The following is a 23,709-nucleotide window of genomic DNA, read 5'->3' on the forward strand; positions in this document are numbered from 1 at the left end:
ATGCATTGCAAGTAATGGTCAGTCAATAGAAAGTAGTTATTATCAATTATTACGAGACAACTGAATGTCAGAAAAGCTCACTTAGGGCCAATCAGCTTTTAAGTCAAGGTTAGAAGTCAGAACTCTCCATGTCTTCTGCTAGCCACTGGAATGAATTCATCAGGATCTCAGTCCTTGAGGAACTCACAATCAAGTATGTGAAAGAGACAGTAACAACTAATACACAGTATGGTGGATGACATAGCAGAATCGTGTGCAAAGCTTCGGCACAACACAGAGGTGGCAATTACGCCGGAAAGAACCGCAGGGAAGGTAACACTTAAGCTGTAGCGAGGGCGGAGTCTGGAGTTTTCTAACTTCTGAGTTTCAGAAGCTACCGGAACCAAGGTGCTGCGGGGATTGAGTGACTCTCGGTCTCATATTGTTACTGGACACGGTCGAGGCGTTCCGTCAGTGTTTTCAGACGCCCGGGGATCGCGGCAGCTTGGGCAGGTTTTCAGCTTACAGTTCCCGGCCGCAGCAGCAAAGGATGAACGGAGCTCTGGGAAAGGTAACGTAGGTTCCAAGCACTCTTGGCGCGGCGGAGGTGGTGGGGAGAATAGAGCTCGGAGGTGGCATCCAGGCTATCACCGCCTCTGTAGACATCCGGGTATGAGAGACCGGCGAGAATAGGCTCTACCGGCAGCACAGGCGGCGCTTTGTCGTCAAAGGGTTGTGTTCCCTCCACTCCTTCCCGGGCGCACTCGGAGGCGTTTGCCTGTGGGCCACGCCCCCTCCACCAGCCACCCTGGCAGCCCATTGGCCTGAAAAGAGAAGAGCTCCGCAGTGGGAATCTCGGAACCGCGATCAGTTCCGATAATCTGAGTGACCTTGAGGAGGTCATATTATTTTTGCACTTCCAGAGTGTTTTCTAAGTATACCGTTTTGACTTGGTGACCAGATTGGGATGTGAGGCTACTTGGCGATATGAAAAGGGAAATAACCTAAATTTTTGCTTATAAAACCTTATTTAAATGACTGCAGTAAAACCGTCTGAATCACGATGAATGCATTCCTTGGTCTTTCCTTGTCCTCTTAACAGATTTCAGTTGTGTTCTTTTAGTTGTATAATGCTGCTCAAAATGATGACTTACTTTTAGCAATTTATGTTTAAAATTTTATTTTAGGCATTGTAGAAATTTTATGTCCATGATATATATATAGGTCAGCATGATCTTTGCTGCTCATGGGTCTACCATTAGTAATCTTGGGGCGGTCCCTGAATGTCTTTAGGCTTGTTTCCTTAATGGCTCAAGCCTTACATCTTTATGAAATAACTCACTAATATTCACTTTTAGTCTAATTGTGAGAATTTGGCCAGATCTGGTAAAAGGATAATTTAAAAAAAAATCAGGGAGTTTCAAAATTCCACTGTTAAAGATGGTCAGATTGGTGACTCCATGGCCCTGTTGTATTTGCTTTGATTCTGAGGACTGCTGAAAGAGAGGCCTAAGTTTTCAAGGAATACTGTTTCCTACCGTTCTAGATTCCAGGGAGCCCATGTAAATCTGTCATTAGGGCATCACCTAAACCTAAAAGGACATATAGGGCATCTCCAAGTCCAATACCACTGCTACCTTCCAGATGCCTTTGTTACTGATTTTATTCTTCTACTCTGCCCTGCTGCTTTGGCTGGTCTCACTTGAAGTACCCTCACCCTTCTCACCACCTATCCAGATGCTCCATCCTTGTACACCCAGCTCAGGTCTCATCTTTTCCATAAAACCTTTCTGACTACTCTGGCTAAAATGATTATTTTCTGAACTAGCTGGTATTATCTCTTGGCATCTAATCATATGTAGTCTTGTGACCATCTTTGTGACCATCTTCAGCCTGTCTGGAAGTGTTAATGTTTTACATTTATAAGCAAAACCCAGGGGTGTGTCTGGATGGCTCAGTCAGTTAGGTGTCTGCCTTTGGCTCAGGTCATGGTCCTGGGGTCCTGGAGTTGAGCCCCATGTCCCAAGGGGAGCCTGCTTCTCCCTCTTCCTCTGCTGTTCCTTCTGCTTGTGTCCTCTCTCTCTCTCAAATAAATAAATAAAATTAAAAAAAAAAAAGAGAAACCCAGGGGATTTGCATCAGCCCTGGGTTCTATATCTTGCTATGTATGTCACCTTAGATGGGTTATTTGACCTCTCTGCTTCAGTTTCTTATTTGTAAAATGCAGATGATAATGCCACCGTTAGAATTGTTGTAACAATTATAGAAGATAATGTAAATAATAGTACTTGTAAGGTGTGAAGGCCTGTATATGCAGGAATATTGGTAGTATTCTGCAGTTTATGTACTGCTTTCATTTTCATAGTTTCATTCGGTTGTCACAGGCACAAGAAATGAAATGGAAGCTACTGGCACAGTGTCTGGTACATGGTAGGTTTTCAAATGTCCTACTGAATGCCTGAATTAATGAATGCTTTTTAAAAAAAGATTTTATTTATTTATTTATTTATTTGACAGAGAGAGAGAGAGAGTGCGAGAGAGGGAACATAAGCAGGGGTAGTGGGAGAGGGAGAATAGGCTTCCTGCAGAGTAGAGAGCCCGAGGCCGGGCTTGTTCCCAGGACCATCATGACCTGAGCCGAAGGCAGATGCTTTACCATCTGAGCCACCCAGTCACCCCTGAATGCTTTTTTTTTTAAATAGGTCAACAGCCAGTTGAGTGAACCATAGAGCTGAGACTGGAGCCTATTGTTTCTATCTCTCCTAAAACCCCACTGCTTTTCCTTTTTTGAGTATTTTATGTTTACTTAATTGGTTAATCTTGCTTTTCCTCGTCTGTGAAATGTGGAATGAAAACTTTTGTTCGCCTTTCCAAGTTGCCAATCCTTCCCTTTCCTATACAGCCCATTCCCGGGATCTCACATTGCAATGTAATAAATAATTTGCACATCTACTTTCTTCACTAGAAAGATTTGAGGGTAGGCAGCTATATATATATGTGTGTGTATATATATATATACACACACATATAAATATAAATATATATAAATATAAAATATATATAAATAAAAATATTCATATATGTATATTTTTGTATGTATATATGTATATACATATATATGTATATTTTTATTTATATATATTTTATATTTATATATATTTATATATGTGTGTGTATATATATATATTTTTAAGATTTTATTTACTTATTAGAGAGAGAGATCACAAATAGGCAGAGAGGCAGGCAGAAGGGGAGGTGGAAGCAGGCTCCCCGCTGAGCAGAGAGGTGGATGCAGGGCTCGATCCCAGGACCCTGAGATCAGGGCCAGAGCCGAAGGCAGAGGCCCACCCCCCTGAGCCACCCAGGCGCCCCTATATTTTCTTTATATGTATATGTACCCAGCTTACAGTGTACTTGACCTAAAGTAAGCACCTGATACATATTGAGCGAATAAGTGACTGAACAAAAGTTCATGCCCTGAGCTGAAGGCAGACACCCAACCGACTGAACCACTCAGGCATTTAAAGATAAGGAGGGATACCTGGGTGGCTCAGTTGATTGAGTGTCCGACTCTTGGTTTTGGCTCTGGTCATGATCTAGGGGTTGTGGGATCGAGCCCTGCATCAGGCTCTACACTGGGTGGGGGAGTCTGCTTGGGATTCTCTCTCTCCCTCTCTCTCTGTCCTCACCCAGAGTAAATAAATAAATCTTAAAAAAAAAAAAATAAAGATAAGGAAGTGAGGTTTGGAGGGATTTATTAATTCAATCAGCAGATATTTACTGACCACCCACAATGTGCCAGAAAGTATGGTAGATGTTGGGATGTAGCAGTTTCCTGTCTTTATGGAGCTTGTATTCTTAGCAAAAGAGACAGGCTAATTAAACATTTAACTACTTAACTAATTTTGATAAATGCCATGAAAGAAGTATTCTGGGTGCTATGTGAGTGTACAACAGCAGGATCCAAGTAAATCTGAGCAGTAAGGAAAGTTTTCTTGAGGATGCTACATGACTAAGACTTAAAGAATGATAGAATTTAAACAGAGAGAGTATGTGCAAAGGCCCTGAAATGAGAACATATTTGAAGTTCCAGAGGTCTCAGAAGAAATTGGGAGGGAGAGAAGCAGCGGGGCTTGGATCAAGGGACAATATGCAGACAAATATGTGAATGAGACTTGGGGAGATGGTCGGATTGGACTTAACCTTTTAGGTAACCATGGGTATTTCTAAACAATTTAGTCCTGGAAGGAGGTAGGATATAGGCTTAACAAAGCTCAACTATGGCCGGGAAATACAATCCAGCAGTTATGCCAGAAGGTCAGATGTTTCTTTATTTTTTTCTTTTTTAAAAAATTGGGATATAATTCACATACCATAATATTTACCCATTTAAGATGGACAGTTCGGTGGTTTTTGGTATGTTTACAAAGTTGTGCTGCTATGATCACTGTCTAATTCCAGAACATTTTCTTCACTCCCAAAAGAAACCCTGTACCCATAAGCAGTCATTCCTCATTCATCCCCTGCCCATCCCCATGTAACCACTAATCTGCTTTCTTTCTGTATAGATCTGTTTGTTCTGGTCATTTCATACAAATTTAATCATATGTATGGGAGGCTAAGTATTTCTTAAGGGATTTGCCAAAGATCATACAACTATGAACGTGGAAGTTTGATATTCAAACCCAGGTTTGTATGAATCCATAACCTGTGCTCCTAAGTGCCATAAAGACTCAGTGCAAAAACAGACTCTGACAGTCACCAGATTAAACATATTTTTAAAAAAGATTTTATTTATTTATTTGACAGAGAGAGACACAGTGAGAGAGGGAACACAAGCAGGGGAAGTGGGAGAGGGAGACGCAGGCTTCCGGTGGAGCAGGGAGCCTGATGTGGGGCATGATCCCAGGACTCTGGGGTCATGACCTGAGCCTAAGGCAGACGCTTAATGACTGAGCCACCCAGGCACCCCAACATATTAAACATATTAAGGGGCACCTGGGTGGCTCAGGCGGTTAAGCATCTGCCTTCAGCTCAGGTCATGATCCCGGGGTCCGGGGAGGGAGCCCCGTGTCGGGCTCCCTGCTCAGAGTGAAGTCTGCTACTCTCTCTCCCTCTGCAGCTCCCCCTCCTTGTTCGCTCTCTCACTCTCTCTGTCAAATAAATAAAAATCTTTAAAAAAAAATTAAAAAAAATAAACATATTAAGAAAAGACTTGGGAAAGACTATGAACAAAAGTGGTTTTGAAAGAACTTAGGAAAAGTCAGCTAAAACACCACTAGCCAGCTGTGTGCTTAAGGCATATTAATTCACCTTTCTGAGCTTTGGTTTCCTCGCAATAAAATGGGGGTCAAAAAACCTACCTCACAGAATGGTTGTAAGGATTAAAGGAAATGATGTTTGGCAGATAGCAGTTACTCAAGAAATGGTTGGATTATTGATGCTATTGTTACTAGCATATTAATTTCAGTAATTGGTATTACTCTGTTGAGAGGTAGTATGGTAGAATGGAAGACATGGGCTTTGGATTCAGTCAGCCTTGGGTTTGAATTCTTGGCGCCTCTTATCAAACCTATAACTTCAGGCAGTTTTCCTAAGCCTCTGTTTTTTTTTCCCTCTGTAAAATAGGGACAATTATCTTAATTATGCCTCTATCAGAGGATTGATAAAGAGAGGAACTGAAATAGTATGTGTCAAGTGATGATCACAAAGGATGTACTCAATAAGTGATAGTAACTGGTATTTAAAATATTTATTAAAGGGGCACCTGGGTGGCTCAGTGGGTTAAAGCCTCTGCCTTTGGCTTAGGTCATGATCCCAGGGGCCTGGGATTGAGCCAGCATCGAGCCCACTTTGGGCTATCTGCTCAGTGGGGAGCCTGCTTACCCTGCCCCTCTGCCTGACTCTCTGCCTACTTGTAATCCCTGTCTGTCAAATAAATAAAATCTTTTTTTTTTTTTAAGATTTTATTTATTTATTTATTTGTCAGAGAGAGAGAGAAAGAGCGTGCACACACAAGCAGGCAGAGTGGCAGACAGAGGCAGAGAGAGAAGCAGGATCCCTGCTGAACAAGGAGCCGGATGCGGGACTCAATCCCAGGACCCTGGGATCACGACCTGAGCCAAAGGCAGTGGCTTAACCGACTGAGCCACCCAGGTGTCTCTCAAATAAAATCTTAAAAAAAAAAAAAAAAAGTATTAGTACACAAATGTACTTTTTTTTTTTTTAAATATTTTATTTATTTATCTGACAGACAGAGATCACAAGTAGGCAGAGAGGCAGGCAGAGAGAGAGAGAGAGAGGAGGAAGCAGGCTCGCCGCCGAGCAGAGAGCCCGATGCGGGGCTCGATCCCAGGACCCCGGTATCACGACCCGAGCCGAAGGCAGAGGCCTTAACCCACTGAGCCACCCAGGCACCCCCACAAATGTACTCTTAATAGCTATTTTTTAAATGTTTTCTTTTTTCTTCTTTTTAATTTTTAAAAAATATTTTATTTATTTATTTGAGAGAGAGAGAGCAAGAGAGGGAGAGAGCATGAGCGATGGGGGAGAGGCAGAGGGAGAGGGAGAAGCAGACTCTCTGCTGAGCAGGGAGCCAGATGCGGGACTCGATTTCAGAACCTTGGGATCATCACCTGAGCTGAAGACAGCTGCTTAACTGACTGAGCCACCCAGGAGTCCCTCGGCTAATACTTGTAAAACGGCTTTCAGTTGCTTGCCTCATGGTCCGCTGACTCAGTACTGTCACTACTCACCTGGGGCTCAGGTGTGTGAAGCTACTCATACAGTATAGATTTGGCTCGGTGACTTCAGTCTTTGGTAGCTGTGCGGTCCCCCTGTTCTTGACTCCTGAGCTCATGGCACAAGTATTTTGGTAACCCATTGCGGCAGCTGTGTCCCCATTCATTCGTTCATTCACTGGCATCACCGCCCTCCTCTTCCTATTTGCTGCAGAGCTATAGCCGCTCTTCATTTGCTGACTGGGAGGAGCGGGTATTTGTGGATATAGTCCCAAAATAGATTACTTTTGTTCTGATAAATAATGCCGAGCATGCAGGGGAGAGGAAGCACATTTCCCAGAGCTGAAAGGGAGAGTTCACACCACAATTTGAATGTCTTTCAGAAAGTTGCCAACCCTTAAGCCTGGCTTTTAGATAATTAAATCTTTTGCTTTTGTAGAGACTCAGAAATCTGATTGATTAAAGTGAGGAAAAAAATCAGTGTCATCTAGATCTTTCTTCCCATTCAATTCCTCTTCTGTATGAAGTGACCCACTTGAGAATATATTCTGGGGGTGCCTGGATGGCAGAGTTAGTTAAGCATCTGACTCTTGGTTTCGGCTCAGACCCTCTCCCTCTGCCCTGTATCTCAGATAAATAAATAAGTCTTTTTAAAAGATCGGGGCAGGGGAAGGGAACAGTTTGAGCAAATTTAGGAGAAATCTCCTAGAGAATGTGAGGTCACGGAGATTGGAAAGGATATGAATAGATGGAAGGAAGGGCAGAATACATAGATGATCCTAAACACTCCAATTAAATCAGATACTAAAAGATTTTGTAATTATGTGTACAATATGCTTAACCTAACTGGCCAGCATGAAAGGCAGCGAAGGCAACAAGGAGCCCTGGGAGTCAGGAGCTCCAGCCAGTGCCATTATATCTTGGCCAGACTTCCCCTCCCTGGAGTTAGAGCAGAGGAGTCTCGTTTCTCCAGGGCTAAGATCTATCAAACATGACAAACAGAATAAAGATGAGTGAACAGGATATATATATGCATATATATATACACACACACACACATATGTATACATATACATACACGTGTGTGTGTGTTTAGAATTTATTTTAGAGAGGAAGAGAGTGTGTGGTGGGGGGAGGGGCAGAGGGCGAAGGAAAGAAAGAGTCTCAGGCTGACTCCCTGCCAAGTGCGGAGCCAGAACAGGGCTTGATCTTCCGACCTGAGCCGAAACCAAGTGTTAGTCTCTTAACTGACTTGAGCCACATAGGCGCCCCCTGCCTGGATTTCTTAAGCGCTAACACATTTGAGAGAGAGGGTGTAGAATGGGGGTGGGGAATTATGGACTTCAGATTCAGAGAATCCTGAGATCCTGTGCCAGTTTTGGTAGTGGCTGTTTGACTTTGGGCAAATTATTTAATCTCCATTTCTTAACTGTAAAGTGGGATAATAATACTTATTCTGTAAGGGAATTATGATTTAGATACATGGTAAGTACCAAACAAAATAGATGTGGGGGCTTAATAAATGGTAGCCCTGGGTATCATTCATTCGCTTTCTAATCATTTATTTGTTTACAAAAACAAACGTTGATTGAATGTCTGCAGTGTGCCTGAGAGGAATACATGATCCTTGTCCCTGAGAAGCTCTTAATTTAGCATAGTGGTATATGGGTTTTGTGAAGAGTTTCAGTGAATCTCCCTAGGTAGTGTGCAAACTTTTGTTTAATTGTGCTTATATGTATTTGTCTGGGGAGAACATTCATGACTTTGAACAGATTCTCAGTGTCTGTATCACCTCAGAAGAATTTTTCCTGGCCATCTCCACCTGAATTTCTTGCCGGAGGTGCTTGTTATTCATACCACCTATTTTGACTTAAGTCATATAATGCTTGTGGTATTGCTTAGCTGTTTAATACAGAAGTGTGCCTGTATCTCCAGCCATTCATTCCTGCAGGACAAGGATTGTGCTTACATTTTTTTTTTAAAAACAGCTTTATTGAGATACAATTCTCATACCACACAATTCATCCATTTAAAGTATACAATTCAGTAACTTTTAATAAATTCAGAGTATGAGGCACCGGGCTAGCTCAGTCATTAGAGTATGGGAGAGCACGTGACTCTTGATCTCAGGGTCATGTGTTTGAGCAAGTTAAGAAATATATATGTATATATATTTTTATATATATGTTTGTGTGTGTGTGTATACACACTCAGTGTACATCCATCACTATAATCAATTTTAGAACATTTCATCACCCCAAAAGGGAACTCCTTATCCCTCAGTTGTCATCCCTACCACCTCAGACCCTCCAGCTGAAGGCAACCACTAATCTACTTTCTTTCTCTATAGATTTGCCTGCTCTGGGTATTTCATATAAATGGAATCATACAATATTTGGCTCTTTGTAACTGGCTTCTTTCACTTAGTATAGTATTTTCAAAGTTTGTCTATGTTGTTACATTTTGTCTTTATATTCCCTTTAATATTCAACACAGTAGTTGGCATATAAGAGCTTTTTTTAAAATAAAATTTAGGGGTGCCTGGGTGGCTCAGTGGGTTAAAGCCTCTGCCTTCGGCTCAGGTCATGATCCCAGGGTCCTGGGATCGAGCCCTGCATGGGGCTCTCTGCTCAGCAGGGAGCCTGCTTCCTCCTCTCTCTCTCTGCCTGCCTCTCTGCCTACTTGTGATCTCTGTCTGTCAAATAAATAAATAAAATATATTTTTTTTTTTTTTAAATTTATTTATTTGTTAGAGAGAGAGAGCGAGCACAGGCAGACAGAGTGGTAGGCAGAGGCAGAGGGAGAAGCAGGCTCCCCGCCGAGCAAGGAGCCCAATGTGGGACTCGATCCCAGGATGCTGGGATCATGACCTGAGCCGAAGGCAGCAGCTTAACCAACTGAGCCACCCAGGCGTCCCTAAATAAAATATTTTTAAAAAATAAAATTTATTTTAGAATAATTTATTTTTATTTTATTTTTTAAAAGATTTTATTTATTTATTTGACAGAGACACAGAGAGAGAGGGATCACAAGCAGGGGGAGTGGGAGAGGGAGAAGCAGGCTTCCCGCTGAGCAGGGAGCCCGATGTGGGCCTCGATTCCAGGATCATGACCTGAGCCAAAGGCAGACGCTTAACGACTGAGCCACCCAGGCGCCCTTTAGAATAATTTAGAATTACAGATAAGTTTCAAAGATAATACGGAGAATTCCCATATACCTCATATCTACTTTCCCTGTTATTATCCGACATTAGTATGGTATACTTTTCTTTTTTTTCTTTTTTTTTTTTAAAGATTTTATTTATTTATTTGACAGACAGAGATCACAAGTAGGCAGAGAGACAGGCGGTGGGGGGTGGGGTGGGAAGCAGGCTCCCCGCTGAGCAGAGAGCCCAATGCGGGGCTCGATCCCAGGACCCTGGGACCATGACCTGGGCCGAAGGCAGAGGCTTTAACCCACTGAGCCACCCAGGCGCCCCAGTATGGTATAGTTTTCATAATTAATGAACTGATATTGATATGTTATTGTTAATTAAGGCCCATACTTGATTCATATTTCTTTCATTTTTAAAAATCTAATGTCGTTTTTCTGTCCTGGATTCCATCCAGGATATTATATTACATTTAGTCATCATGTCTCCTTGGGCTTCTCTTGTCTGTGACAGTTTCTCAGACTTTCTTGTTTTTGTGTAATAGGATTTTAACAGATACATGTTGAAGGGATTTAAATTGTTACCCTTAGAGGACAGGATTTTCTCTTCATGTTATGGGGCCTAAGGACGTTCAGTATTTATTATCTAGCTACTTTATAAAAAGACCTCTGTGTTAAAAAAACAGTCCTCTTAGACACTTATTAGGTATGATTTCTCAGAATGTAAACTATGGGCCTCAGCTGTCTCACCTGTCAAATTGTCTTGCAGTGTTCTGAGAATTAGGAAAGAGTTAAAAGTCCCTTGCATGGTGCCTGTGGTTGGCAGATGCATAATTGTTGATTGATAGTAGAAAAAAAGATCCCATTGGAAAGGGAAAATAAGGCAAAAAACAACAACAACAACAAAAAGCAGCGTGGAGGGGGACTTCTGTTTTTTAGCATTTTCTGTAGCAGGTGGAATAAGAACGAAATGACCTTGGTTTGCCTACATATTCAGTATTAACTGAAAGACAGCTTCTTTGCTAGACAAGAGGCTTTGGGTCCTTTTTGGTTGTGTAATTTGGGTTTCTACCCTTTTTTTGAAGAGGTGCTTGGAAGGCTATGAATAATTAAAATTGTCCTAACCTGGCTATTTTGCTCTAGATGCTGTGTCTGAGGAACGATACCATTTTTAAGCAAGCCTTTTCTCTCTTAAGGTAAGGATATTAATAACAATGGTTAAATATAGCTAATATTTGCATTCTGTTGGGTAGTTCACCTAGCATTTTTCCTTCATCATCTCCACCTGCATGTCTACTAAGCATCTCAAACATTAACTCCCCCGTCATCTCTCTCTTCCCCATTCTCAGTAAATGACAACTTCATTCATCTAGTTGCCCAGGCCAAAGTCCTTGGAGTCATCCTTAACACTTAATTCTCTTACTCTACATCCAATTCTTTAACAAATCCTCTCAGTTCTACTTTTGAAATATGTACAGAATCAAACCTTTCCTCGGCTCCAGTTTCAGGTCTCGTGCTTTCTGTTTTGCTCAACTACTAGGGACCAGCTCCTTCTAATATTTACTATCATCATTCTGCCTCCTAACTGATGCCGCTGCTTTACTTTTCTCTTCTGTCCTTCACACTGAAATCAGAGTGATTCTTTTTATTTTTAAAAACTTATTTTTAAAGATTTTATTTATTCATTTGAGAGAGAGAGAGCAGGGGAGGGGCAGAGGGAGAGGGAGAAACAGATTCCCCACTGAGCGGGGAGCTCAATGCTGGTCTCAATCCCAGGACCCTGGGGTCACAACCTGAGCCAAAAGCAGACATTTAACCAACTGAACCACCCAAGCACCCCTGGAATGATTATTTTGAAAATCAAGATAGTTTATGTCACTTCTCTCTCAGAACACTCTAGTGGTGTCCCATCTTACTCAAAATAAAATCTACAGAAAGAAAAATAAAATGAGATGAAAATTGAGAGGGAGGCAAACCATGAAAGACCCTGAACTCTAGGAAACAAACTGAGGGTTGCTGGAGGGAAGGGGGAGATGGGGTAGCTGGGTGATGGGCATTAAGGAGGGCACTTGATGTAATGAGCACCAGGTGTTATATACAACTGATGAATCACTAAATTCTACCTCTGAAACTAATAAAAAAAGAGAAATAAAATCTACACTCTTTACCATATCCAACAAGGCTTTACATAATCTGTCTCCTCATCTGTATACTACTGCTTACTCAGCTTTAGCGTACTGGCTCCCTTTCTAGTTCTTGAGGATCTAAGCACTCTCCTACCCCAGGATCCTTGCCCATTCTTACCTTAGATATCCATATGGCTTGGGGTGCTTGGCTGGCTCAGTCAGTAGAGCATGAAATTCTTAATTTGGGGGTCATGAGTTCAAGGCCTGTGTTGGGGAGTGGAGCCTACTTAAAAAAAATTTACAGATGCCTGGGTGCCTCAGTCTGTTGAATGTCAGACTCTTGATTTTGATTCAGGTCATGATCTCAGGGTCGTGAGATTGAGCCCCATGTCTGGTTCCACACTCAGGGTTCCGTGCTTAGTGCGGAGTCTGCTTGTCCCTCTCCCTTTACTCCTGCCCCCATGTGCTCACTCATGCACGTGTGCGCTCTCTAAAATAAAGAAATAAATTTTTAAACAAATTTTTTTTAAAGATTTTATTTATTTGATAGATGGAGATCACAAGCAGGCAGAGAGGGAGGCAGAGAGAGAGGAAGGGAAGCAGGCTCCCTGTTGAGCAGAGAGCCCGATGCGGGACTCGATCCCAGGACCCTGGGATCATGACCTGAGCCGAAGGCAGAGGCTTAACCCACTGAGCCACCCAGGCGCCCTTTAAACAAAATTTTTAAAAAAGCTTTCCATATGGCTTGACCCTCCTTACTTCATTCAGGTTTGTGCCCAGATGTCATCCCTTTAGAGAGGCCTTCCCCAACTACCCTATGTAAAAACAGTGCCCCCCTCACCCCATTTATTCCCTTCCCTTACTTCATTTTTCTTTGTTGCAGGTATCACCACCTGAGACTTTTTAGAAAGAGGTATATGTAAAGTTACTTAAATTATCCTCCCTGCCTGTCCCCTAGAATATAAACATCATACATCATATATCATACGTGTTAGTCTAGTTTACTGCTGTATCCTTAGAGCCTAAAATGGTTCCTGGCACATAGTAGGCATTTAATAAATACTTGTTTAATGAGTGAATAGATCCTCATAGTGACCTGGTGAAACGGATCATATTATCTTAATTTTATACATAAATAACTGAGGTCCAGAGAAGCAAATTAATTGCTCGAGATGACATAGCTAGTATGAGTTGGAGTTAGAATTCAAACCCAAGTTTTTTTTCCACTGCCTTGCATATACAATTTGCTACTCCCCACTGTTTTTCTCTCAGTGGTAATAAAAGGCATTTGGTAGTTTATTTCTTGAATCAGCAGGTAATCACTGAGTGTCTTACGTGTGGCAGCCATATGATATAAAACAATGAATTGCATATCTCCTTGGACCACGTGGCACCCATGAGTCTGCATGATTTCTTTAATCCTTTACATTTATTGAAGCCTCTCTCCTATTATTCCTTTCCACTGTAATCTATTTCCCCCATCATTGATCAGTCACCTCTTCAGTAAGTACTTACTATAGCACCGTGCTTACTTACTATAGAACCATTTTACATGTTCTCTCTAATTTTTACAAAAATATTACAGGACAAATATAGATAACGTCATTTTACAAAAGAGGAAACTGGCTCAGAGAGTTTAAGATAGACTTTCAGCCCCACGAGATTATACTATTATTATCTGCATTTTAAAGATGAGATAACTGAGTTACAGAGATATAAAAGAACTTGCCAAAGGTCACAGTTTGGAAATGGTACAGTCAGCATTTAATCACAGATCTGCTTGTCTCCAGCTTGTGCCACAATTTCGTTTCAAAACTTCGCAGGATGCAGAACTAAAATATGCTGATAACCTAGTGAGCCAAACAGAACTGTATTATTCTCCTTCATAGTCCTTGACTTCTCTGTTCACTCTGGCTCTCGCTCCTGGTCGTTCCTCTCTACCCTCCTTGCAAGGCTCCCGCAAGAACCTCACTGGTTCTCTTACTCCTCCCATTTATTGCTCACCTGCTGCCAGGGTTAACTTCCTAAAACCTAAACTTGATCATAGCACGCCTATGCTTCACATCTGCTAGGAGCTTCCCACTGCCTATACAGGTAAACAGCAAATTCCTTAGCACAGTGTATGAGGTTCTTCATAACCTGGCCCCTGATTACCTCTTTCACCAACCTCCCTTTTCCCTGCTGCTTAAGTTTCACTCACATCTAGCTGGTTGCCGTTCCCTGAACAGACCACTTTCATGCCTCCGCCTGGAATGCTTTTCCTTAAGGCTAAATAATTAAGAACAGTTCTGCATTTTTTAAAAACTCAGGTCAAATGGTTTAACCCTCTGGTGGAAATGACCACACTTTACTCTGTGTTCCACCAAATCTTGTACAAGTTTTTATTCTGGATCAGCACTAGATTGTGGATCAATTCGTTTACATATCTCTCTCCCGACTAGACCATAGATAGAGACAGTTTCCTTATTTTTGCATCCTCAGGATGTCTGGCACATAATAGACACCTGGTAATGTTTATGGAAGGAAGGGAAGGAAAGAATAAGGGAGTATCTAGCATGGACTTCACCTTAATGAAAAGCATACAAGTCTTGATAACTGTGTAGATTAAATGTGGGTTTCTAATTTTATTCAACATACTTTCCCCTCTTTTTAGGGTCAGAACTTCAGGAGAAAATCCCATCAGTTCTGCAGGTATGTGTTTATTTCCTGATATGATCTACTTGCTTTAAGCGACTCTCTAACACTGTAATAATTTTGTCTAGAAAGATTCCTAACATATCTTTGAGAAGAGTGGCTGGGACCACATTCCACCCCCAACATGGAATAGGACAAGGGCAGGAATATAAAGTGGTTAAGAGCAAGAGCTCTTTAGTAAGTTTGGTTCCCAGCTCTACCACATACTTACTCTGTGACCTTTGGCTACCTCTCCATTACCTTGCGTTCCTCGCTTAAAACGATGAGGATAATTATAGTACAAACTACAGTGAATTTAAAGGTTCAGCGAGGTAAAATACATTAAGTTAGTTATTATAGTTATAATTGCTGCTATTTCAGACCTCTCTTTTATGCCCATCATCTACTAGGCAAGGGCTTTTCATGTAGTATTTTGCCCAAAATGAATTTCCATTCAATCTGATTAACTCCATGAATTTTAGTCTGTTTCAGCCCAGTTACCTGCCCTTTCTGCTTTGTCCATTATGTGAGAAATTTCAAAATTGTTGTTTGGTGTTGGTTTTTTTTTAAAGATTTTATTTATTTGACAGACAGAGCTCACAAGTAGGCAGAGAGGCAGGCAGAGAGAGAGGAGGAAGCAGGCTCCCCACTGAGCAGAGAGCCCGACTCAGGGCTCAATCCCAGGTTTCTGGGATCATGACCTGAGCCGAAGGCAGAGGCTTTAACCCACTGAGCCACCCAGGCGCCCCTAGTTGTTTGGTTTTAATGACATTGGTCATTTGCCTAAAGAGTATTAGAAGAGGGATGCCTGGGTGTCTCAGTCGGTTAAGCATCTGCCTTTGGCTCAGGTCATGATCCTGGGGTCCTGGGATCAAGCCCCGCATTGGGCTCCCTGCTTGGTGGGGAGTCTACTTCTCCCTCTCCCTCTACACCTCCTCCCTACTTGTACTTTTGCTCTTTCTCTCTCTAAAATAAATAAATAAAATCTTAAGAAAAAGAAAAGAGTATCAAAGGGAAAAGAATGGGAAACAAGAAGGAAGCTAACATTTACTGAGTGGGTCGTTTATGCCAGGCAGTACAGAAGAGGTTTTACATCTGTTAATTTTTTCAGAAAATGGCATTAGTATGTAGAGGGTCACCATTTCTACCAGCTGCAAAGCCCAGCATCTCAAAATATGGGCTTCTTTTTATTTATTAATTCTCCCAACAGACATTTATTATATGAGGATATGTTTTAGGTGCTGGGGGTACAAAATTGAGAGGGTACAGTCCTTGTCTTTTGGAAGCTTATAGTCATTTTTTAAAAGATTTTATTTATTTATTTGACAGACAGAGATCACAAGTAGGCAGAGAGGCAGGCAGAGAGAGAGGGGGAAGCAGGCTCCCTGCTGAGCAGAGAGCCCGATTCGGGGCTCGATCCCAGGACCCTGAGATCATGACCCGAGCAGAGGCTTAACCCACTGAGCCACCCAGGCACCCCCAGGAAAGGTTTTCTTTCACATTTTTTTCCCTTTTTTTTTTTCTTAAAGATTTTATTTATTTATTTGACAGACAGAGCTCACAAGTAGGCAGAGAGGCAGGCAGAGAGAGAGGAGGAAGCAGGCTCCCTGCTGAGCAGAGAGCCCCATGCGGGGCTCGATCCCAGGACCCTGGGATCATGACCTGAGCTGAAGGCAGAGGCTTTAACCCACTGAGCCACCCAGGCGCCCCCATTTTTTTCCTCTTAATTACATTTTTTATTTGGAAAGATTAAAAAAAACAACACATAAGACTGAAAAAATATAATATGTCAAATAAACCCAGATTTGGCAATTACTAACATTTTGGCAGATACTCATTTTGTTTTTTTTGTTTTTTTTAAAGATTTTATTTATTTATTTGACAGACAGGGATCACAAGTAGGCAGAGAGGCAGGCAGAGAGAGAGGAAGGGAAGCAGGCTCCCTGCTGAGCAGAGAGCCCAATTCGGGGCTCGATCCCAGGACCCTGAGATCATGACCTGAGCCAAAGGCAGAGGCTTTAACTCACTGAGCCACCCAGGTGCCCCTGTTTTTTGTTTTTTTTTTAAAGATTTTATTTATTTGAGGGAGAGCGAGCACTTGCAAGCACAAATGGGGGGAGGGCATAGGGAGAGGGAGAAGCAGACTCCCTGCTGAGCAGGGAGCCCTGTGTGGGACTCAGTCCTGAGTCCCAGGACCCTGGATCATGACCTGAGCTGAAGGCAGACACTTAACCGACTGAGCCACCCAGGTGCCCTTGTTTTGTTTTATTTTTTATTTTTTTTCCTTGTTTTGTTTTAAAAAAAGATTATGGGGCTTCTGGGTGGGCTCAGTCGTTAAGTGTCTGCCTTCAGCTCAGGTCATGATCAGAGAGTCCTGGGATTGAGCCCCGAGTTGGGCTCCCTGCACAGCGGGAAGCCTACTCTCCCTCTCCCATTCCTCTTGCTTGTGTTGCCTCTCTTACTATGTCTCTCTCTGTCAAATAAATAAATAAAATCTTTAAATAAATAAAATAAAGAGAGATTATGTTCAGGTGCTCTTATTCCATGGGTTTGGTCTCATCCCTTACCCTCAACTAGAGGCAAAGTTCATTTTGAACTTGTATGTTTTCTGAGGAACTTTTTAAAAAATTACTATTAAAATTATCAATTGTAAGAATTGTAAATGCATTTATATGGATGCATAGGATAAAAATAAACTGTACAAAAAGGTATATGATGAAAAGTCAAATTTTCTATTTCCCAGTCTTACTCCCCAGTGATACCCACTGATAGCAATTTCTTGTATAATTTTCAAGAAGTTTTATGCAGGGGCACCTGGGTGGCTCAGTCAGTTAAACATCTGCCTTCGGCTCAGGTCATGATCCCAGGGTTCTGGAATGGAGCCCCGAATGGGGCTCCCTGCTTAGCAGGAAGCCTGCTTCTCCCTCTGCCTGCCATTCCCTCTGATGTGTGTGTGTGCTCACTCGCTCTCTCTCTCTCTGACAAAGAAGTAAATAAATATATATATATATAAGAAGTTTTATGTTTATGTGAATATATACTGTGTGTGTATGAGTATTCTTAATGCTGGACATTTAGGTTGTTCTTTGAGTTTTTGCTATTTCAAAAATGCTGCAGCAACCATCTTTACACATTTTTGTGAATTTGTTCCTGTACATTTATAAGATAAATTCCTGGAATTGAAATTGCTGAGTCAATGGATTATGATTAAAATTTTTGGTAAGTATCATCTGATTGCCCTTCAGAGAAGTGGTGTTAATTTACATTTCTATTTTCTGGTCAAAACTGGGTTTTAGGGGCGCCTGGGTGGCTCAGTGGGTTAAAGCCTCTGCCTTTGGCTCAGGTCATGATCTCAGGGTCCTGGGATCGAGCCCCACATCGGGCTCTCTGCTCAGCAGGGAGCCTGCTTCCCCTCCTTCTCTCTCTGCCTGCCTCTCTGCCTACTTGTGATCTCTATCTGTCAAATAAATAAATAAAAATATTTAAAAAAACAAAAAACAAGAAAACGGGTTTATAAAACATCTTATTTTTTGGTAGTAAAAAAGGTATGTCTTATGATTTGCATTTCTTGAGAGAATTTATCATCTTTCTACATTCTTTTTTTTTCATCTTTCCACATTCTTTTTTTTTTTTTTAAGATTTTATTTACTTATTTGACAGAGAGAGAGAGAGATCACAAGTAGGCAGAGAGGCAGGCAGAGAGAGAGAGGTGGAAGCAGGCTCCCCGCTGAGTAGAGAGCTCAATGTGGGGCTCGATCCCAGGACCCTGAGATCATGACCTGAGCCGAAGGCAGAGGCTTAACCCACTGAGCCACCCAGGCGCCCCATCTTTCCACATTCTTATTGGCTATTTTCATTCCTTGCAAACTGTCTGTCTATACTTTCTGTCCATTTTTCTGTTGGGTTGCTGGCTTCTTCATTCTTAATTTACAAGATTTTTTTACATAGCTTTTACATATTAAGGAAATTAGCATTTTTCTGTCACCTCTGCTTTGAATTGCTTCTAGTCATCTGTCTTTTGACTTCTTGTGTTTTTTAATTGAGAAGAAGTTTTATGTTTTTATAAAGCTAAGTTTATTAATCTTTGATATCTAGATTTTGTTTCTTGCTTAGAAAGATCTCTATTCCAAGATTAGTTTAAAAAAAATCCCTCATGTTATCTTCTGGTATTTTTTTCCCCTTATACATGTGATGCAGCTGGAATGAGAAGTGAGTGGTGATGCAGTTTTTCCCCCCAAATGAGTACTTAATTGTTTCAACATTTATTTGTTTATTTAGTAATTGTTTTAACATTTATTGAAACATCCATCTTTTCCGTTAGGTTTGAGAAAGTCACCTTTATCATATACGAAGTTTTCATATAGATCTGGGATTATTTTAATATTTTGCTCATTGATTTGTCTGTATATTTGATGCCATTACTAACCTTTTTTTGATAGTATTGGTTACTGTAATTTTGTAGTATTTTAGTATTTGAGAACTACTTAAATCTGAGGGGGGTTTTGGTTTTATTTATTTATTTATTTAAAAGAGTTTATTTATTTATTTGACAGAGATCACAAGTAGGCAGAGAGGCAGGCAGAGAGAGAGAGAGGAGGAAGCAGGCTCCCCACTGAGCAGAGAGCCCAATGTGGGGCTCGATCCCAGGACTCTGAGATCATGACCTGAGCCAAAGGCAGAGGCTTTAACCCACTGAGCCACACAGGTGTCCCTTATTTTGTTTTTAAAGTTGGGATCAAATAGGGCATGTTAAAACCTGTTGGAGGAAATCCAGTAGGGAGGGGATCCTTTTGAAACGAGAGGTGGGGAATAATAAAATAATTTACTCAAACAGTTTTTCTTTTTCTTATTTTTTTTTAAGATTTTAAAGATTTTTATTTATTTATTTGACAGAGAAAGAGAGATCACAAGTAGGCAGAGAGGCAGGCAGAGAGAGAGAGGGGGAAGCAGGTTCCCTGCTGAGGATAGGTAGAGGAAGGGGGAAAGAATTTCAAGCAGGTGCCACGCTGAGTGCAGAGCCCAACACAGGGCTTGATCCCACAACCTTGAAATCATGACCTGAGCTGAAACCAAGAGTCAGATGTTCGACCAACTGAGCCACCCAGGTGCCCCTAAAACAGTTTTCTATTTGGAGAAATTCAAGCTGTCTCCAAGATTTTTCAATGTAAACAACACTATATAAACTTCCTCATACATCAGTATTTATACCCTTGTCTGATTATTTACTCAGCATACATTTCTAAAAGTCAAACTGTTGGGTCAAATGAAATGGACATTTTTAAAACTATTGATGTGTATTACCAAATTGGTCTCCAGAAAGATTGCGTTATTTTATTCTTTGGTATTTGAGAATCCCTTTTCATACACTCATCAATATTAAGCATTATTATTTTTTTAATATTTGGTAATATTTTAAGTTTTAAAATGCCATCCCTTGTATTTGTATTTTGCATGTCTTTGATTACTAGTGGTTGACCATATTTCCATACACTTACTGGCCATTTATCTTTTCCTTTGCCCATTTTTCATTTGTTGTCAGGGAATCTCAGAAGGCCCTCTAGAAGGCCCAAGGTGACTCACCAGTGTTGGCATGCCAAGATAATTCTACTTGAAAGGACATAGTTTTGTTGGCATTTATTATGTTTTTTTTTGAGATATCCTTAAAGTCAGAAATTCCAAGATTGAATTATATTGGTTTTCAGAAAAGAAGAGTGGGAAGCAGTGCCCTGTTCCAGCCTTTACCAATTTACTCTCTGTGGGCCTGGGTACCATCCCAGCTGCTCTCTCTAAAAGATGGGTGTGGTTGTAGTGACTGCCTTTTTCTTACTGTTTTGAACATACATAGAAAGGTAGAAATAATATATATATATATACAAACACATATATATATATATTTATATATACCTATATGTAAAGAGATCTGAAGTGGTTAAGTGAGAACTCAGAGTCCTCTCATTACAGCATGAGCCAAAAGGTAGAAATCAGAGAAGCGTGGCACATTCAAATCCAAGCAGTTAGGTGTACTATAATTAAAAACCTGGAAAAAGTTTGTAAGGAGATTTTGACAAAAATGGGTAGCTGCCAGGGCCAAATCATTGCAGGCTGTCTTGGTAAAATGTCTTAAGAACCTTTCAGCATGGAGCCCAGTGTGGGGCCTGAACTCATGACCCTGAGTGCAAGACAAGCCGAGATCAAGAGTCAGATGTCCAACTGACTGAGCCACCCAGGTGCCTCAAAAAGGCAATTTCTGAGTACATATTATTTGCCAGGTGCCTGGATGTCCCTGCCCTTGTGGTATGTAAGGGACTTCTAGTCTACTGAATGGAGAGAATATCCTGTAATAAATTCTGACTGGGGCTACCGCAGTGTTTCCCCCTATTTCTGCAGCATAGCCCTGCTAAAAATGCCTGTTCTAATTTTGAAGGAGAAATAATTAAAGTGACATTGTTACCCGCATCCTGGATTGATGGGTTTAGTTCCCAGCTTAGTAAACAGGGACACTGAAGGACAGTTGGCTCTGGCATATATAAAGAAAAGAGATGTGATGTGGGAGAAGACAATATGTGATTACATCCTATAATTGCACTAATTGAAAGATCTTCAGAGCCTCCTTTTGAAACCCTGGAGTTCTATGTCTTCAGTGAAAAGAGTTGCCTTTCCTCTTAGGAGGCTACAGTGCTAATGTGACAGCAGGAAATCCAGTTTGACGACACGGAGCAGGGGAAGAATTCTGTTGAACTTACTAGAAATCGGAGGCTTTCAAACTGGTAAATTTTATAACATAAACAACAGGCTAATTAAGCAGTTTAAACACTGGTAATTTGACCAAAACCTTTCATTTAAGGGGGAAAATGGTTAATTTAACAGTAGTTTGAACCAGCTTCTTAATTAACCAGCTGCTCTAATTATAGGGATTGCCCTAAACTGGATTTGAAAATGCTTCCTTGCCAAGGAATTCTGGCAGAAGAGAGGCTGAGACAGGCTGGTGCTTTCACCTAAGATGTGTTACTGTCTCAAAGATCACCTTTGGTTCTGCTGTTTGAAACCATGGGGGGGTTTGTTTGAGTTTCTGTGTACTTAAGGATGGTGGTTGGCATCTGAGTTTTCTTTATATAAAATGTTCTACTATATAGTGGAGGCACCAGAGAGCTATAACAGTGAAGTGAATCGATGATCTTTGAACGTTTAGGGCAGTAGAAGAGTTTCATGGAGACAGTTTTTTGTTTTTTGTTTTTTAATTTATTTACTTGACAGAGATCACAAATAGGCAGAGAACCAGGCAGAGAGAGAGGAGGAAGCAAGCTCCCTGCTGAGCAGAGCCCGATGCGGGGCTCGATCCCAGGACCCTGAAATCATGACCTGAGCCGAAGGCAGAGGCTTTAACCCACTGAGCCACCCAGGCACCCCTCATGGAGACAGTTTTTTTGAGCTGGCCCTGGAGGTTGGCTAGGATGTCACCAGTCGGAGAGTTGCAGTGCCAGTAGGGGTTACTGCCCAGCATGGCACAGAGGCATAGCGACTGCACGGTTCATATAGAATGGCAAGTATAGCTCTGTGGCTGAGGAGCAAGGTTTTAAAGGCCTGGAGGAGTGGGAGAATGAGATGAAGTCGTTGAAAGTAGATTATAGAATCAGGCTTCTGAAATGCTTACCTAAGGAGTATGAACATTTTGAAATATGGCCAAGACCTTCCCTGCCTCATTCATTGGTGTCTCTGTAGTGCCTGGTACAGTGCCTGGCACATACTAAGTACTTTAAAAAAATTATGTGGGTACAATGAATAAATTGTTGAATTAATGAAAGAGAAGAACGTGATTAGGTTTGTGTTTTAGAAGGATCAGTGTGGCAGCTGTAGAGGATGGAATAGAGAGGGGGATGTGGATACAGTGAAATTACCAACAATTTAGCCAAGGCTGCCCCTTGAATCTCTTAACCCATCCGTTCTCTCACTCACCTTTCCAAAGTGGTCTTTTTTTTTTTTTTTAAGATTTTGTTTATTTATTTAACAGACAGATCACAAGTAGGCAGAGAGGCAGGCAGAGGCGGGGGAGGGGGCGGTGAGGGGGAGGAAGCAGGCTCCCTGCTGAGCAGAGAGCCCTATGTGGGGCTCAATCCCAGGACTCTGAGATCATGACCTGAGCCGAAGGCAGAGGCTTTAACCCACTGAGCCACCCAAATTGATCTTTTAAAAACATGTCAGACATACCCTTTCCCTGCTTACAGCTGCTCAGTGTGAAATGTAAACCCTTCACAAGGCCTAGGGTGGGGTCTTCCCATTCACTCCTCTGGTTTCTGGTATACTCTGTGCCCTTCTCACTTTGCTTCAGCCACACTGACCCCCTTTCTTTTCCTGGAACAGGCCAATAGGTGGCCTTTGCACTGCTATTCCCTCTGCCTGGAACATTCATCCTCCAAATTTTCGCCTAATAAATTCCTCTTTGCCTTTCAGGTTTCAGTTTATTTATTTATTTTTTTGAATAAATAATACATGTACTTGGAACAGGTTTTAATGATACAAAAGACTATAAAATAAGTAGTGAGTCTTCTCCTCCTGCCTTCTAGCCACTTCCCCTCCCTGAGGATAACCACTACTTTCCTCTGAACTCTGGTCTCAGTTCCCTTGCCTTTTTTTTCCAGAGAAGGCCTTCTCTGATACTTCAGTCGAAAATAGATCCACCAGTCTTATTGCTATAGCCCTCTGTGCTTTTTTTTTTCATTCATCACAATTGGTAATTTTATATTTATTTTGTGATTGTTCCGTTAGTTTTCTCCTCCCACTAGACTGTCAGTTCTGTGCTGCATAGTTGGAACCTGAAGGCTCAAAGGGTCCAAGGTCTTAGATTTAGAAAGACAGAATTGGGATAGCAACCAAGAAGATACCTCAGCTGGATTCACTGCTCTTTTGTAACCTCTGCCAAAAATACCTTCTTCTTCCTTGCATGGTAAACTCTTACTCCTCTTGCAAGAATTCATCTGTTACCTCTTCTGAACCTACTCCCCTTACCCACTACCTCCCCACACCAAGGCAGGCTCATTGTTCCT

At 41.5% G+C, this 23,709-nt stretch overlaps 1 protein-coding gene across 3 annotated transcripts in view; it reads left to right on the top strand.

Moving 5' to 3' along the window:
• Positions 1–389: 389 nt before the first annotated feature.
• MRPL48 (mitochondrial ribosomal protein L48) overlaps positions 390–23,709 on the top strand; it is a 56,614-nt gene continuing 33,294 nt past the window's right edge. For 2 of the 3 annotated variants that reach the window (XR_013967603.1, XM_080817684.1), the window contains exons 1-4: positions 442–550; positions 11,013–11,065; positions 12,879–12,908; positions 14,649–14,686. Coding sequence is in view for 2 of the 3 variants with exons in the window: in XM_080817684.1 (XP_080673810.1) it covers positions 530–550; positions 11,013–11,065; positions 12,879–12,908; positions 14,649–14,686 (142 nt within the window). In the remaining variant the exon portion in view is untranslated. Of the gene's footprint in view, positions 551–11,012; positions 11,066–12,878; positions 12,909–14,648; positions 14,687–23,709 lie in introns of all 3 variants that reach the window. The other variant, XM_080817685.1, reaches the window with a different exon arrangement.

Source organism: Martes martes, assembly GCF_963455335.1.
Source record: "Martes martes genome assembly, chromosome: 10".
In the NCBI taxonomy this organism is placed as follows: Eukaryota; Metazoa; Chordata; class Mammalia; order Carnivora; family Mustelidae; genus Martes; species Martes martes.